Consider the following 16,771-nt stretch of genomic DNA (forward strand, 5'->3'; position numbering starts at 1 on the left):
AAGAATTCAGATGTTTATTCTGTCAAGTAGCGTCTGAGAAGCCAAAATTATGGACAGGTACTTAGACCTGGATCTGTGAGCTCAGGATGGGTGTATATAGTGGGATCTCTCTGACTGGCTCTGAAGAGTGAGCCTCAGGTACTGGATGGCTGATCACTCAAGCGAGGCTGTTAGAACTCAGACGAGACAAACATGGAAAAGTCCCCTGAGCCAGGTGAGCCTCTGGGTTCTCAGCATCCTGACCAGTGAGACAGGCAGAGCTCAGGGTGTTGTCGAGGCCTCTCGGGTCGCATGACCAGCCCAGGACGTGTCAGTGGCATTGGGGTCTGGCTGGGGTAGGGTTTGAGGTGCCCAGATGAGGGAATGGTAGGAATGTACCTAGTTATCAAAGGTAAGGACTAGAGAGTTGGGACAGGTGAAGACAAGTGAACTGCTGAGGAGCTGCGTCACTAAGATGTGATGGGAGAGGCTAATGGTAGACAAAGGTCTCTAGAAGTGTCAGAGGCACAAGTCACTCAGACCCTGTTTGGCACCAGTGGACTCTCACCAGGCTTCCCTCGGGCCACGGCAAGCAGCCAGGAATCTGTCAGGTCTCCGGGAAAAGTCTTCAGGTTAGGTTTGTACAGAGGGGTCTGCTAGGGGTCATCTGTAAAGCTACATCTGTTTGAGGTCTCAGAAGCTAGAATCAGACGAGGTGTATATAACTCGGTATCTTGGGGAGACCCGAGGAACTGAGATTAGACAACATCTGGGCAGAAGTGGGTTGGTCAGATAAGGACACTGGAGCCAAAGATAGTCAGAGACAGAGCTGAGTCTGACAGGTGGGCTTAGAAATCCACGATTGGGTCCAGGTCAGAACTGTGTCCTCAGTTGTTGTCCGAGCAGTTCTGGTGACTCAGGGCAATGGCCCAGGGGCCCCTGGGAAAAGATTGAAAACCTGGAGTCAGGCAAGGAGATGGAGCACTGCATCCATCCATCTGGAAGGTTCGGCAATTCTGTGTCTGTCTCGGGTGCAAAGCAGGTATGTGAGGTAAGGTTGAAGGAGTTGAGGCGAGAGACAGGCTTGTACTCCTGGTTCCTGAACAGGTGAGGTCTGAGCTGTTGAGGTTAGTCCCTGGCTTGTACTCTGAATCTGAGGAGCTGAGGTTCAGTGCAGGTAGATAGAACTGAGTTTTTCAGGTTAAGTCTGTAAGCCAGAGGCAAGCTGGAAGTAGGCTGAAAAGCCATGTTTGGGTTCATTAAATTCTGTCCCATAGTTGAGGTCAGGAACAAGTAGGTAGATCTGTCAAGTGAGGCCTGAGGAGCCAGAGTTAGGCTTATCTAGAAAGAACTGGATTTCTTAGATGATCTCTGAGAATATACAGTGAAGACAGGTGGATAGAGGGAGGTGTCTCAGGTGAGATCTCAGGAGCTGGGATTGGGCCCAGATGAATAGAGCTGGATCTCCCAGGTAAGGTCAAGATAGGTAGGTAGAACTGCTTCTTGGCAGATGTCTCATGATGATGAGTTGTGCCCGGATGCAGGTATGTGGAATTGAGTTTCTCAGGTAAGATCTCTGGAGTCTGCATAGGGGACAGATTTTATTCTTGGGTCTCACAGGGTGAGTTAAGCACAGGTAGTAGAATAGAGTTTGTCAGGTAAAGTCTGTGGAACAAGTTTAGGAAACTGGGTCTGTCCAGTGAAATCTCAAAAGTCACAGGTAAGTCCGGGAAAGAACCGAATGTCTTAGATGACCTCTGGCGAGCTGAACTGGGGCAGAGCTAGCCTGTCAGGAGCAGCCTCAGGAGCCAGGAACAAGCACAGGTAGCCAGAGGTGGCTCACCATGTGCAGCTGAAAGACCCAGGGTCATGCACAGGTAGGTAGAGGCAAGGTTGTCCAGCTGCAGGCTCGGGAACCAGGGTCAATCTCAGGTCGGTAGAACTGACTCAGGTCGGTAGAACTTGACGTGTGAACTTGACGGTCACACGTCAAGAAGAACCAGAGTCAAGCACAGATAAGCAGAGCTGGTCCACTAGGTACAGTGTGTAAGGTGCCAGAGTCATTAACAAGTAGACAGAATTGGCCTGCTGGGCATGGTCTGAGGATCCGGGTCATATACAGGTAGGCCAAGCTAGTCTGCCAGATAAGGACTGAAGGTCCAGGGGAGTGTACAGGTAGGCAGAACTGTTCTGTTGGGTATGGTCTGAGGACTCAGAGTTGAGCACAGGTAAGTAGAGCTGGTCTGCTAGGTACAGTACAAGGAGCCAGGGTCATGTACAGGTGGGCGGAACTGGTTCATTGGGTATGATCTGAGGACTCAGGGTCACCTACAGGTAGGCGGAGCTGGTCCGTAATGTATGGTCTCAGGACCCAGGGTCATGTGCAGGTAGGAAGAGCTGGCTGGGTAGGTATAGTTTGAGGACCCAGGGTCATGTGCAGGTAGGCAGAGCTATCTGCTCAGTATGGTTTGGGGACTGAAGTCAAGCACAGGTAGGCAAAGCCTGTGCTAGGTACACTGTAAGAAGCCAGGGTCAGGTACAGGTGGGCAGAACTGTCCCATTGGGTATGGTCTCAGGACCTGGAATCAAGCGCAGGTAGGCAGAAGGTCTGAGGAGATCGAGTCGTGCACAGGTAAGCAGCGCTGGTTTGCACAAGGAGCCAGGGTCAAGAACAGGTAGGTAGATGTGGTCTAGGTGTGGCCTGAAGGTCCAGGGTTGTGAGCAAGTAGGCAGGTAGGGTATGGGTAGGTATGGTCCAGTGATCCAGGGCCAAGCACAGGTAGGTAGAACTCGTCCACTAAGTATAGTCCAAGGATTGAGTCAAGCACAGGTGAGAGCACAGGTACAGCACAAGGGGCCAGGGTTGAGAACAGGTAGGTAGAGGTGGCCCACACGGTGCAGCCTGAGGAACCAGGGGCATATAGGTAGGCAGAGCCTGGTCTGTTTGGAATGGTCTGAGGATCCAGGCTCAAGCACAGGTAGGCAGAGTTGGTCTGCCAGGTATGGTCTGAGAGTCCAGAATTGTGTACAGGTAAGCAGAGCTGGTCTGCCAAGTGCAGTCTGAGGATCCAGGGTCATGTACAGGTAGGCAGAACTGTCTGCTAGATATGGCCTGAGGACTCAAGCACAGGTAGGCCCACACGGTGTATCACAAGGAGCCAGGGTCAAGTGCACAGGTGAGCAGAGCTGGTCCGCTAGGTACAGCACAAGGGCTCAGGGTCACGTACAGGTAGGCAGAACTGTTCTGCTGGGTATGGTCTGAGGACCCGGAATCAAGCACAGGTAGGCAGAGCTAATCCACTAGGTAAGATCTGAGGAGGTGGAGTCACTCGCAGGTAAGCTGAGCTGGTTTGCACAAGGAGCCAGGGTCAAGTACAGGGAGATAGAGCTGGCCCGCTTGGTACAGCCTCAGAACCCAGGGTCACGTACAGGTAGGCAAAGCTGGTCTATAAGATGTGGTCTGAGGAGCCAGGGTCATGGTCAGGTGGGTAGAACTGGTCTGCTAGGTATGGTCTGAGGATCCAGGGTTAAGCCCAGGTAAGCAGAGCTGGTCCACTTGGTAGCACAAGGAGCCAGGGTCATGTACAGGTGGGTGCAACTGGTTCATAATGTATGGTCTGAGGAGCCAGGGTCAAGCACAGGTAGGCAAAGCTGGGCTGTCAGGTGTGATCTGAAGGTCCAGGTAGTATCCAGGTAGGCAGAACTGGTCCATTGGGTATAGCACATGAAACCTGGTTCCCTAGACATGGTCTGACAATCCAGGGGCATGTACAGGTAGGCAGAGCTGGCTCAGCAAGTGTGTTCTGAGGGGCCTGGGTCAGAGGCAGGTAGGCAAATCTGGTTGGTAGGTATGGCAAAAGGAGCCAGGGTCAGGTCCAGGTAGGTAGAGGTGGCCCACTACGTGCGGACTCAGGGTTATGTACAGGTAGGCAGAGCTGGTCCATAAGATGTGGTCTGATGAACCAGGGTCAAGTACAGGTAAGCCGAACTGGTCTACCAAGTGCAATCTGAGGACCCAGGGTCACGTATAGGTAGGCAGAGCTCATGGGCCAGGTATAGACTGGATCCAGGGTAAAGTTCGTATAGGCGGAGGTGGTCTACTAAGTGTGGTCTGAGGAGACAGGGTCACATTCAGGTAGGCAGAATTGTCGTCGGTATGACCTGAGGACTCCGAGTTAAAGCCAGGTAAGCAGAACTGGTTCACAAGGCACAGCACGAGGAGCCAGGGTCATGTACAGGTGGGTAAAGTTGGTCTGCCAGGTAGGGTCTGAAGGTCCAGGGTAACGTACAGGTAGGCAGAGCTAGTCCATTAGGTACTGCACATGAAGCCAGGGTCGTATACATGCAGGCAGAGCTGGTCCCCTAGGTATGGTCTGATCTAGGGTCATGTACATGTATGCAGAGCTGGTCCACTAGGTATGATCAGAGGATCCAGGGTCATGCACAGGTAGGCAGAGCTGGCCCAGCAAGTGTGTTCTCAGGAGCCCAGGTCAGAGGCAGGAAGGCAAAGCTGGTCTGCCAAGTGTAGTCCTGAGAAGGCCTAAGGATCAGGGTCACATGGGCAGAGGTATATAAACATGATCTTAGGTGGGTTTTTGCCCCCAGGGTTCAGGTACAAGTTGGCATCCCTGGACTTGTTAGATGAAATGAATGGGGCAAGATCTAGCCCAGAAATACATAATTGGTGTGATTGGTAAGGCCTGAGAAGGTGACTCAGACACAGGTGGGACCCCCAATGGTAGGATCGATGAGGACACTTAAGTGGGTAGCGTGGACTGTCATCGAGGGAAAGCCAGAGTGATCGTAGGTATGTATACCTAGGTCTGCCTGGGGAGGTCTGTGGAGCCCTTGGGTTCAGGTAGGAGAGGTAGAATATGCTGAGCCACATCAGCCACCTGTCCTTAGCACCCTGGTCCAGTGTGATGGGCAGTGTTGTGGAGGCCAGGGGATCTGTAACCAGTCTGTCACATTGGGGTCTGGTTGGCAGGGTCTGAACTAACCAAGTATGGAAAGAGATTGGATTATACCTGGTTGGAGAAGGTGGGATCTGAGGCTCGTGAGGCTCAGAACTTAGAACTGACTGCTACATCTTTAAGGTGTGTTCTGCACTCGCTGCAGGTAAAGGTGAGGTCTAGCGATCTGTGTCTGCAGCTTGACGTTTCAGAGGCTCAAATCAGATACTGGCTTTGCTGGGCTCTTCCCAAAACAAAAGTCAGGTCTGAGACCCTGCCCTCAGCCAAGGTCAGCAGCCTGGAATCTGTCAGTCTGAGCCCTGGCCGTCTATTCAGTCCAGTTTCTGGGTTTGAGTCTATTGGGTGAGATCTGAGAGCCTCCGTCAGGCATAGTGTGGTCTGTGGGACTGTGACTGTCAGATCAGGTTCCCCCAAACCCAGAGCCTTTCTAAGTAAAGAACCCCATCATACTCATCTTTATTACCCAAGCTGAAACGTCTGATCCTCTCACTCTTGATCCTCTCATTGTGCCAATTCATCCTGTTTAATTAACATCCTGAATCAGTGCTATGCATCCGCACCACCCCCTTCCAGGGAAACGTCACTCTTTGGACGAACACTGGGGCTCCCGTGTGGTTTCCTGCTTCCCTTCTCACCTCACCTACAGACTTCTTGGTTCTCCATCCTTGCCTCTCCGCTTCTGCCCACCAGTTTATGACTCCTTCCTTCATCTTCAAAATTGTGCTGCCCGTTTTCCTGCCCAGCCTTTCTCAGCGGGCTTTCAGGAGAGAATTAAATCCTAATGCCCCAGGGCAGCCATTGGATATAATGAATTAGCACCTCTCTTTTGCATCTGGAAGGATGCTAGCCTTGGATCAACCTTGGGAGTATGGAGAAACTAAGTCATTCAAAGCATTTTCTGTGGGGCTTAATTCTCTCACTGTTGAGAAAGGCTGTTCTTGCCACAGAAGCTTTGCATTTGCTGTTCTTGCTCCCGGAATCCTCCTCCCTCTGTGCTTCCCTGAGTAGTACTTGCCCATTCTTCACATCCAGGCTGAAGCACCTTCAGAGTCCTTTCATTATTGGTTTCAGTACTGTATTCCTGTCTTCTAAGCACTTTATCTCATTTTCACATTTATTGGCATTTCATTATTGGTTGTTTCATTTATATCTTTCACCCCCATGGATTGTTGGCATTGCCTATGCTAGGAACTTGGTGGGTACTCCATAAATAGTTGTTAGGAAGATGTGATTGGAGCTCTGAGGATTCCGATGATACAAAGTGGAATCTGCAGTGTGGCATGGGAGGACACAGTGTGGATGGTAGGTCTCGGTCTGGCTTGGGCTGAGGCTGAAGATCAGTCAAGCCCAGGTATGAGCTGCTGGGCCTGTCAGTGTCCCAGGAAGCAGGGCTGGCACAGGTAGGAGCTGTGTCTGTCAGTACAGCCTGGGAGTCGGGGATGGGCTCAGGTACAAGGCACTGGATCTCCTGTCAGAAGAGTCAAGGCTAGACCCAGGTATGAGGCATTGGGCCTGAGGAGCAGGGCCACAGTCAGGTAGGAGGTGCTGGGTTTTTCGTTGTTCAGGGAAGCATGGGCACAGGTAGAAGGTGCTGGGTCTGTTAGTGTTTACGGAGGCTGGACACAGGTATGAGTCACTGGTTCTGTTGATGTCCTAGGAGGCATGACTAGACACAGGTATGGGGTTCTGATTTGTCAGTGTCCAAGGAGGTGGGCTCGGCACTGGATCTGCTGGTGTCTGAGGAGGCCAGACCTGGCTCAACTATGAGGCCCTGGGTCTGTCGGTGTCTGGTGAGGCCAGACCTGTGCAGGTATGAGGCCCTGGGTCTGTTGGCATCTGAGGAGGCCAGACCTGGCTCAACTATGAGGCCCTGGGTCTGTCGGTGTCTGGTGAGGCCAGACCTGTGCAGGTATGAGGCCCTGGGTCTGTTGGCATCTGAGGAGGCCAGACCTGGCTCAACTATGAGGCGCTGGGTCTGTCGGTGTCTGGTGAGGCCAGACCTGTGCAGGTATGAGGCCCTGGGTCTGTCGGTGTCTGAGGAGGCCGGACCTGTGCAGGTATGAGGCCCGGGTCTGTTGGTGTCTGAGGAGGCTGGACCTGTGCAGGTATGAGGCCCTGGGTCTGTCGGTGTCTGAGGAGGCGGACCTGTGCAGGTATGAGGCCCTGGGTCTGTCGGTGTCTGAGGAGGCGGACCTGTGCAGGTATGAGGCCCGGGTCTGTTGGTGTCTGAGGAGGCTGGACCTGTGCAGGTATGAGGCCCTGGGTCTTTCGGTGTCTGAGGAGGCGGACCTGTGCAGGTATGAGGCCTTGGGTCTGTTGCATCTGAGGAGGCTGGAGCTGGTTCAGGTATGAGGCCTGGGTCTGTCGGTGTCTGAGGAGGCCAGACCTGTGCAGGTATGAGGCCTGGGTCTGTCGGTGTCTAGGGAGGCCAATTCTGTGCAGGTATGAGGCCTGGGTATTTCAGTGTCTAGGGAGGCCGATCCTGTGCAGGTATGAGGCCTGGGTCTGTCTATGTCTAGGGAGGCTGGCTGGACCTGGTGCAGCTATGAAGCCCAGATCTGTCGGTGTCTGAGGAGGCTGGAGCTGGTTCAGGTATGAGGCCCGGGTCTGTCGGTGTCTGAGGAGGCCAGTCCTGTGCAGGTATGAGGCCCGGGTCTGTCGGTGTCTGAGGAGGCTGGACCTGTGCAGGTATGAGGCCTGGGTCTGTCGGTGTCTAGGGGAGCCGATCCTGTGTAGGTATGAGGCCTGGGTCTGTCAGTGTCTGGTGAGGCTAGACCTGGTGCAGGTATGGAGGCCTGGATCTGTTTGTTTGGTGAGGCTGATCCTGTGCAGGTATGAGGCCCGGGTCTGTCGGTGTCTTGAGGAGGCTGGAGCTGGTTCAGGTATGAGGCCCGGATCTGTTGGTGTCTGGGGAGGCCGGACCTGTGCAGGTATGAGGCCCGCGTCTGTCGGTGTCTGAGGAGGCTGGAGCTGGTTCAGGTATGAGGCCCAGGTCTGTCAGTGTCTGGTGAGCCCAGACCTGGTGCAGGTATGGAGGCCTGGATCTGTTTGTTTGGTGAGGCCGATCCTGTGCAGGTATGAGGCCCGGGTCTGTCGGTGTCTGAGGAGGCTGGAGCTGGTTCAGGTATGAGGCCCAGGTCTGTCGGTGTCTGGGGAGGGCAGACCTTGCTCAGGTATGAGGCCTGGGTCTGGCAGTGTCTGGGGGGAGGCCGGACCAGCCACAGTAAGGTCTCGGGTTGAGTCTGTGGCTCTGGCCAGTCCATGTGTAGTTAGTGCTGTTGGTCAGCCCAACAGCTGCCAGCACCCGGCTTGCTGTCTTGCTTCTCAGAGGTGGGTTGGGCCAGGCCCTTGGAACTGCACCTGTAGAAGAGCATGGCTCCTGGGGACAAGTTTCCTGGCAGGAGGGAGGGGGGGCGGGGTGTGCCAACCTCTCCTCAGTGCCTTTTCCTGTCTCTTCTAGTGGGTGGGAGGCCGCTACTCGCTGTGGTCAGCCATCGGACTCTCCATTGCCCTGCACGTGGGTGAGTGTGTGTGTTTTATGTCTCTGTCTTGGGAGACGATGCTGCAGTCTGAGGTAGGGGTGGGGGCTCATGTCCCCAGATGCCCTCTTGTTCCCTCAGGCTGCTGGCTTCTCTGCCCTTGATGGGACCCTTTCTCCCAGGTCAGATGGGAAAGGCCGAGTGACCCTTGGTATTTGCAGGTTGGCCTTTCTCCCTGCCCCTCACAACTGTGGTCTGTCTCATTCCCCATGCCAGGTGGAGTTACAGCTGCCTTTGAGCTCAGGACTGACTCTGATTAGACAGGCTTTCCACAGGCCTTTGTCCTCCCAGATCCTGTTGCTTCTGGCTCCCCCTCCAGCCTTCTCCTGGTTCTATAAGAAGCTGTGTCCATGGCCTGGAGGCACAGTTCAGTTCAGTTCAGTTTAGTCACTCAGTCGTGTCCGACTCTTTGTGACCCCATGAATCAGAGCACGCCAGGCCTCCCTGTCCAACACCAACTCCCGGAGTTCACCCAGACTCACGTCCATCGAGTCAGTGATGCTATCCAGCCATCTCATCCTCTGTCATCCCCTTCTCCTCCTGCCCCCAATCCCTCCCAGCATCAGAGTCTTTTCCAATGAGTCAACTCTTCGCATGAGGTGGAGGCACAGGGCACGATCATTTCTATTGATGCGGCTTTTGTGTTGCAGGATTTGACAACTTCGAGCAGCTGCTCTCAGGAGCTCACTGGATGGTAAGTGCTGAGGCCCGAGTTCTCCAGCAGGCACTGGCCAGAGACATGTTGGTTGGTGCAGCTCCCTCCCCCTCAGCAGCTGCTGAGCCCCTGTCCACCCTGGTCTCCTTGCAGGACCAGCACTTCCGCACAACGCCCCTGGAGAAGAACGCCCCCGTGCTGCTGGCTCTGCTGGGCATATGGTACATCAACTGCTTTGGGTGTGAGACGCACGCCATGCTGCCCTATGATCAGTACCTGCACCGCTTTGCTGCCTACTTCCAGCAGGTACCAGCTGCCAAGCCAGGCTTTGGGTCAGGGGCCCCCTGAGCCCAGGTTACTTCTCCTCCTAGGGCCTTTCCCCCTGTTAGCCTCAGGCATGTCCAAGGCCCACCTGTGCTCCCCCTCTCATGGTGAATCTCCGTAACCAGGATCCATGTCAGTCAAGTTGGGCTACCATGGGAGGGCCATGACTGGCTGTCATGGCGTCCTGGCTGGTCAGGCTCTGGCGTGACTCAGGGCATATGCCTCACCCGGGTCACTTCTTTCTTGGACATCACCTGTTAGGCTGGGGCCATAGCCTGGGACCCCTGTAGTTTGCACTGCCTTTGTCTCCCTCCAGAAAAGCAAGTTTACACCCAGTCTGTGGTGCCTCTTTGGGCCCCTCACAGCCCTCTGCCCCTGGAATCTCCACAGCCCCCTTGAAGCAGCAGATTCTGTGACTGGAGGAGGGGCTGAGGCCCCCCCAAGACCAGAGTCTGGTTGGGGGGATGGCCCTCAAATACAGTACAGCCTGGACCCCAGCCTGCCTTAAGAAATCACTTAAAGATTTTGTGACCAGTTTCTGCTCTTAGGAAGGTCCTCCCTGTACTGCCATACCTTCCTTCCCCTGGTCATGGGTCCTCCCTGGACCTCCATTCTTACCTTCTCCTGGTCATGGGTCCTCCCTGGACCTCCATTCTTACCTTCTCCTGGTCATGGGTCAGAAGCAAAATGCTTGTGACCTCTGCCCTCCCAGGTGAGGACGTAAAAGGATCGTGCCTGTGGATATCTCACGGGGCAGAGCAGGCACGCCTGGTGTGTCCCAGGCAGGTTTTGGGGATGGTGTGTGAAGAGCAAGACTTGCAGATCGAGGGCTGGGTTTCTGGCCCTGTTCCAGGGTGACATGGAGTCCAATGGGAAGTACATCACCAAGTCTGGCACCCGCGTGAACTACCAGACGGGCCCCATTGTGTGGGGGGAGCCAGGGACCAATGGCCAGCACGCCTTCTACCAGCTCATCCACCAAGGTAGGGCCCATCTGGCCTGCGCAGAAGTGCTACTGGGGATGGGGAGGGCCTGCCGGCAGAGCCCCCTCCATCAGATGAGGGTTCCCCTGGAGACCATATGGGTGGCTCCCATGGCGGGGGTAGGTACCTGAGTGAGCGCTGTACCCTTCACAGGTACCAAGATGATACCCTGCGACTTCCTCATCCCGGTCCAGAGCCAGCACCCCATAAGGAACGGTTTGCATCACAAGGTAAAAACACTCTTCCTGACCCTTTTCAGCTGTCTTAGATTCACATCACACCCAGACCTCTTAAGACTGCTGCGTTAGTCAGCAGCGACTAGTTTTCTGTTCCTGTCACCACAAGCTTAGTGGCTTAAAAACAACACTCATTTATTGTCTTGGTTTCTTTGGGCCCCAGTCCATCACGCTTGCTGGGTCTCTGCTCAGGGTCTCAGGCTGAAGTCAGGGTGTCCACGGGGCTATGTTCCTTTTTGGAGGCAGCCTTTTCATCATTCATTCAGATTGTTGGCAGAATCCATTTCCCTATCAGTTCATTCGCTGAGTCGTGTCCGATTCTTTGTGACCTCCATGGACTGTAGCACACCAGGCTTCCCTGTCCCTCAACAACTCCCGGAGCTTGCTCAAACTCTAGTCCATCAAGTCGGTAATGCCATCCAACCATCTCATCCTGTCATCCCCTTCTCCTGCGTTCAGTCTTTCCCAGCATCAGGGTCTTTTCCAAGAAGTCAGTTCTTCGCATCAGGTCACCAAAGTATGAGTTTCAGCTTCAGCATCAGTCCTTCCAATGAATATTCAGGATTTATTTCCTTTAAGATTGACTGGTTTGATCTTGCAGTCCAAGGGACTCTCAAGAGTTTTCTCTAACACCACAGTTCAAAAGCATCAGTTCTTCAGTGCTCAGCTTTCTTTATAGTCCAACTCTCACATCCATACATGACTACTGGAAAAACCATAGCTTTGACTAGATGGAGTTTTGTCAACAAAGTAATGTCTCTGCTTTTTAATATGCTCTCTAGGTCGGTCGTAGCTTTTCTTCCAAGGAGCAAGCGTCTTTTAATTTCATGGCTGCAGTCACCATCTGCAGTGATTGTGGAGCCCCCCAAAATAAAATTCTCACTGTTTCCACGGTTTCCCCATCTATTTGCCATGAAGTGACAGGACCAGATGCCATGATCTTTGTTTTTGGAATGTTGAGTTTTACCATTTCCCTATGGTTGTAGGACCAAGGTCCGGTTTCTTTGTTGACAGCTGGGAGCCATGCTCAACTTCTAGAAACCCTTTTGGCTCTTGGTCTCAGAACCAGCAGGGGTGGGCTGAGTCCCTCTGATGCTTCAGTTCTGTCCTGCCTCTTCAGTTGCATGTCAGAGGATGACTCACTTGCCTTCCCCTTCTGTTATTTTTAAGGGCCATGTGATTACATTGGGCCCACCCAGATAATCTCCTTATCTTAAGGTCTGTAACCTTAGCTCCAAATCCCTCTCTCTACCAAATCCCTTTTGCCATGCTGTGTACACAGGCATTAATAGCAGGGGACAAAGATCAGGGATTTAAGATCTTGTCTGCCATGACAGCAAGGGGAAAACCACCCCACTCCAGACAAGGGTCCTTGAAGAGGACTGCTCCTGCCTTATCTCGGGTGTGCAGAGTAGCACAGGTTACTGTGGGCACAAGCTTTGGATTCGGTGTCCTGGGTTTGAATTCTGATTCTTCCCCTCTGTCCCTCTGGCTGGGATTCAGTGCTGTTGACTTGAAGAGACTGAGGCTCAGCTAGAAAAGAGAGATGATGCCTCTGCCCGTCATGGTCTTAAAAGATAGACATTGGTAAAGTTCTTAAAAGGGCCCTCAGCAAGTAGTATAGTCCCTGAAGGGTACTTATTGTCATTAGCTAGTTTCTGGTGTCCTTGGATGTGCTCTGTTGTCCCCGCTTGTTCCAAATAAGCTCTCGAGTCGGAGGCAGTCGGGCTAACCCCAACTGTTGAGACTAACCCCGACTGGGCAGTGCCAGGCAGTCTCATCTGTCTGCCTGAAGCTCACACGTGCTTCACGATGGTACTTGATGTCTCTCTCATCACGATGGTACTTGATGTCTCTCTCATCAGATCCTCCTGGCCAACTTCTTGGCCCAGACTGAGGCCCTGATGAGGGGGAAGTCGACAGAGGAGGCCCGGAAGGAGCTACAGGCTGCTGGAAGGAGTCCAGAGGACTTTGAGAAGCTGTTGCCTCACAAGGTCAGTGCTTCTCTTGGAGTGGGCTTTGGGGTGGCATCCTGGAGTTGGAAGGATAAAGTCGTGTGGCCGTGGCCGGGGAGCACTGTCCTGTCCACAGTAGGGGGCGCTGTCCTCACGGACCTGCCCACCCCAGCCTTGGGCAGGGTGTGCTTCCCTTCTGAAGAGCTGGGGACCATGACTAACTGGGGGACATTCGTGGGTGTTTTCTGAAGGTCTTTGAAGGAAATCGCCCGACCAACTCTATAGTGTTCACCAAACTCACGCCATTCATTCTTGGAGCCTTGATTGGTGAGTAAGCGGGGATGGTCTCAGCTTGGGGTAGGTCTGAGTGGGCTGGGGGAACCCTAACGTGCTTCCCTCAACATGTACCCCCTTCCACAGCCATGTATGAGCACAAGATCTTCGTTCAGGGCATCATCTGGGACATCAACAGCTTTGACCAGTGGGGGTGAGTTGCTGGCTCAAGGGGAGGGTAGGGAATGCCTACCAAAGGTTAGTTGGCTTGTGGATTTCCCTAGTAATGCTGGAAGCCTCCTCATACCCTTCTTTCTCCTCTCCCTGGCAGAGTGGAGCTGGGAAAGCAGCTGGCTAAGAAAATTGAACCTGAGCTTGACGGGAGCAGCCCAGTGACTTCTCACGATTCTTCCACCAATGGGCTGATCAACTTCATCAAGCAGGAGCGAGAGGCCAGAAGCTAATAAACTCGTGCCCAGCAGCAGTCCCTGTTGTGACTGGTCCTTCTTGTCTGCCTGCCCAGAGTCTGCACTGCACGGTCCTGCCCAGAGCACCCTCTGGTTTTGGGCTTGGACCACGAGCCCTTTGAGGGAAGCTGGTCTGGAATTGCCACCCCTGCCCTCTCAGTGTCCACACCCTCTCTGTTCTACAGTTGGCTGAAGTGTTTCAGTGCAACTGATTTTTCTCATCTATGTTTATTGTTCATGTACCAGGAAGAAAAATAAAGATGTCACAAGGGAGGTCATGGGCTTAGCCTCTTTGTCGTGAGATGGGCTCTCTGCAGAAGTCAAGGTGCCCAGTAGGAAGAGTGGTTGCCTTGACTGAGGCTTGACTGTAATTGGTGAGCAGATCCACACTGGAAGATGGTCCCTTGAGAAGAGAGTGGGTGCAGCGGAGCACTGTCCATGTCTCGAGGGCAGCTTGGCCTCTGCAGCTGGATCTCTCCTCTGTCTTCTTACACTGCTCAGGGTGAGGCTTACAGTATTTGCTGAACGGTTTTTAAAACCACAGCGAGATTTTGTCTCTTTTGGGTGGATTCCTGGCCCAGATCAAGAGTGACTGCTAACTCCTGGCCAGGTGCTCAAGTAATTCTTCCCTTTGATAAGGTAGACATTGAAAAAAAAGGAATTTTGAACAAACTGCTCTTTTATCTTCTATTTAAGGTACTTCTATTCAAGATTAAATAATACTTCTGGCCAACTTAGCTGAAAAGGAATTTCATTTAAAGAATTGATGGGACTTTCCATGTTGTCCAGTGGTTAAAAATCTGCCTGCCAATGCAGGGGACATGGGTTCAGTCCCTGGTCCAGGAAGATTCCACATGCCACGGGGCAACTAAGCCCATGCACCACAACTACTGAGTCTAAACTCTAGAGCCCAGGAGCCACAACTACTGAGCCTGAGCGCCCTAGAGCCTGTGCCCAACAGCAGAAACCACCTCAATAAGAAGCCCGTGCATCACTAAAGAGTAGCCCCAGCTCACTGCAACTGGAGAAAGACTTGGAGTGGCAACGAAGATCCAGCAGAGCCAAAAATGAAGTGAAGTAAAGTGCAAGTTGCTCAGTCATGTCCGACTCTTTGTGACCCCATGGACTATACAGTCCATGGAATTCTCCAGGCCAGAATACTGGAGTGAGTAGCCTTTCCCTTCTCCAGGGGATCTTTCCAACCCAGGGATTGAACCCAGGTGCCTGCATTGCAGGCAGATTCTTCACCAGCTGAGCCACAAGGGAAGCCCAAAATAAATTAGCCAAAAATAAGTTAAGGTTTTTAAAAAAATGATGAGCAGAACCAATGGGCAGGCTAGAGGCTGAGCTTTCCAGATGTACACCCTAGACTATGACACAGAATGATCTCAACCAGGAAAACTACTGCCCATCATAAGGCCCTGCTGCCCTCGACCCTGTCATCAGGGTGGCCTTGACCCCATCTTCTGGGCTGCCTGGATTTGAGTTGTCCTGTGAAGAGCTGACTCATTGGAAAAGACTGATGCTGGGAGGAATGGGGGGCAGGAGGAGAAGGGGATGACAGAGGATGAGATGGCTGGATGACATCACCGACTCGATGGACGTGAGTTTGAGTGAACTCTGGGAGTTGGTGATGGACAGGGAGGCCTGGTGTGCTGCAATTCATGGGGTCGTAAAGAGTCTGACACGACTGAGTGACTGAACTGAACTGGCTTGGTCATATTCCTTCCTCCAAATAGGGAGAAGTCAGGACAAACTGCACCCATGGAAGGAAGGAATACCCTGATTGTAGAGTGACCATGTAGGTGCAAATGTCCACCTAAAATAATAGAAATTGTCACCACTTCTCATCTTCCTATTGGTGAAATGAGATTCTTTTTTTATTCCCAGAGTGAATGTCCACTTCTCTCCCCACTTTTGCAGAAGTGATAGAGGCTCTTCAACACTCAAGCTCTGTTGAAACCCCTGCTAACCCACCTCCTTTCTTAATACAGCTGATGAAAAGTGAGCTATAGTCCCAGCAAAGGCACTTCCTCTGTTACAAAAGAGCAAGCACACACAAAAAACTTGCAGAGAGGAAAATTCTGGTGGCAGACTGTCTCAGGCCGACTTGGTTTCACACAAAGGATCTTGTAGCAGTGAGACCCCTGAGTTCTAGGCCAGCTGCCGTCTCGTGTCAGGAGGAAGAGGACCTGGAAAACACCAGTTGGCCACATGTCCCTTGGCCCTACCTGGTTTTGCTCATCACTGCCACTGTAATCTCTTACAGCGTCCACTCTGTGGCTGCCAGTTGTTGCGAGTCTTGAATAGTATATGAGTTCTCCAGAGGAGCAGAACCAATAGGATGTGTCTGTATATTTCTATATAGGTGAACAAGGAGATTTCTTATGGGAGGAGGCTTACATGATTATGGAGGCTGAGAAATCCCACAATATGCTGTCTACAAGCTGGAGACTCAGGAAAGCCAGGGGCATAATTCAGTTTGACCCTGAAGGCATGAAAACGAAGAGGCCACTGATGTTAAGGTCCAGAGTCTGAAGGCTTGAGAGCCAGGAGCTCTGATGTGCAAGGGCAGAAGAAGACGGTTGTCCTGGCTCAAGAAGGAGAGAAAATTCATCTTTTCTCCTTCGTTTTGCTCTCTTTGAGCTCCCAGTAGACTGGAGAATGCCCACTCACATTATAGAGGGCAGATCTTTATTCAGTCTACCAATTCAAGTGCTATTCTCTTCTGAAGCACCCTCACAGACAGAGAAAATATGTTTTTACCAGCTATCTGGCCATTCTTTAGCCCGGTTAAGTTGACATGTAAAATTAACCATCACAAACAGCTCTTTGGGTGAGACTGAAACAGTGTTCAACATCTTCATTCTGTATTTCCTCAAATACCAACTGTATCATCATTTGATGATTACTGTGAGTTTGTCAGGAGGCCCAAACCCTACAAAATCATGAATTAAGTCAGACACTTCCAAGTCTCACACATGCAAGGACTCTTCCCAAGGACTTCACAATAATGCCAGTGTCAGATTGCTTTTAAACTGCTTCTGGAATTCTGGAATGCAGTAGTAATTCACATATTAAAAATTCCTCTTAAGTAATAAGCCTTCATGCTGTGATCACACGTTGATGGAGAGGCTGTAATAGGTAGTGTTATGATATAATCAGATGACATTGGAGAGAGCTCAGTAACTGGCAACCATCAATTTGATGACAAAAGTTTACCTTTTCCAGACTGTGGCCTTTTGCTGGAGGAGATCTTGCTATGTTAGCAAGAATAAGAAGACTTAAAAAAATTTTTTTTGGCGGCGGGGGCGGGGCATATGGATCTTAGTTCCCTGACCAGGGACTGGACTCGTGCCTCCTGCAGTGGAAGCACAGAGTCTTAAA

General features: G+C 52.3%; 1 protein-coding gene across 1 annotated transcript in view; it reads left to right on the forward strand.

Annotated features, from left to right (window-relative positions):
- Positions 1 to 13,657, forward strand: part of GPI (glucose-6-phosphate isomerase) — a 28,234-nt gene extending 14,577 nt beyond the window's left edge. Inside the window, exons 10-18 of the mRNA XM_019978638.2 lie at positions 8,413 to 8,473; positions 9,142 to 9,185; positions 9,300 to 9,452; positions 10,324 to 10,453; positions 10,607 to 10,683; positions 12,555 to 12,683; positions 12,896 to 12,971; positions 13,065 to 13,131; positions 13,249 to 13,657. Of these exons, the coding sequence (XP_019834197.1) occupies positions 8,413 to 8,473; positions 9,142 to 9,185; positions 9,300 to 9,452; positions 10,324 to 10,453; positions 10,607 to 10,683; positions 12,555 to 12,683; positions 12,896 to 12,971; positions 13,065 to 13,131; positions 13,249 to 13,381 (870 nt within the window). The 3' untranslated portion in view covers positions 13,382 to 13,657. The remainder of the gene's footprint in view (positions 1 to 8,412; positions 8,474 to 9,141; positions 9,186 to 9,299; positions 9,453 to 10,323; positions 10,454 to 10,606; positions 10,684 to 12,554; positions 12,684 to 12,895; positions 12,972 to 13,064; positions 13,132 to 13,248) is intronic.
- Positions 13,658 to 16,771: the final 3,114 nt, after the last annotated feature.

Source organism: Bos indicus, chromosome 18, assembly GCF_029378745.1.
Source record: "Bos indicus isolate NIAB-ARS_2022 breed Sahiwal x Tharparkar chromosome 18, NIAB-ARS_B.indTharparkar_mat_pri_1.0, whole genome shotgun sequence".
NCBI classification, from domain to species: domain Eukaryota; kingdom Metazoa; phylum Chordata; class Mammalia; order Artiodactyla; family Bovidae; genus Bos; species Bos indicus.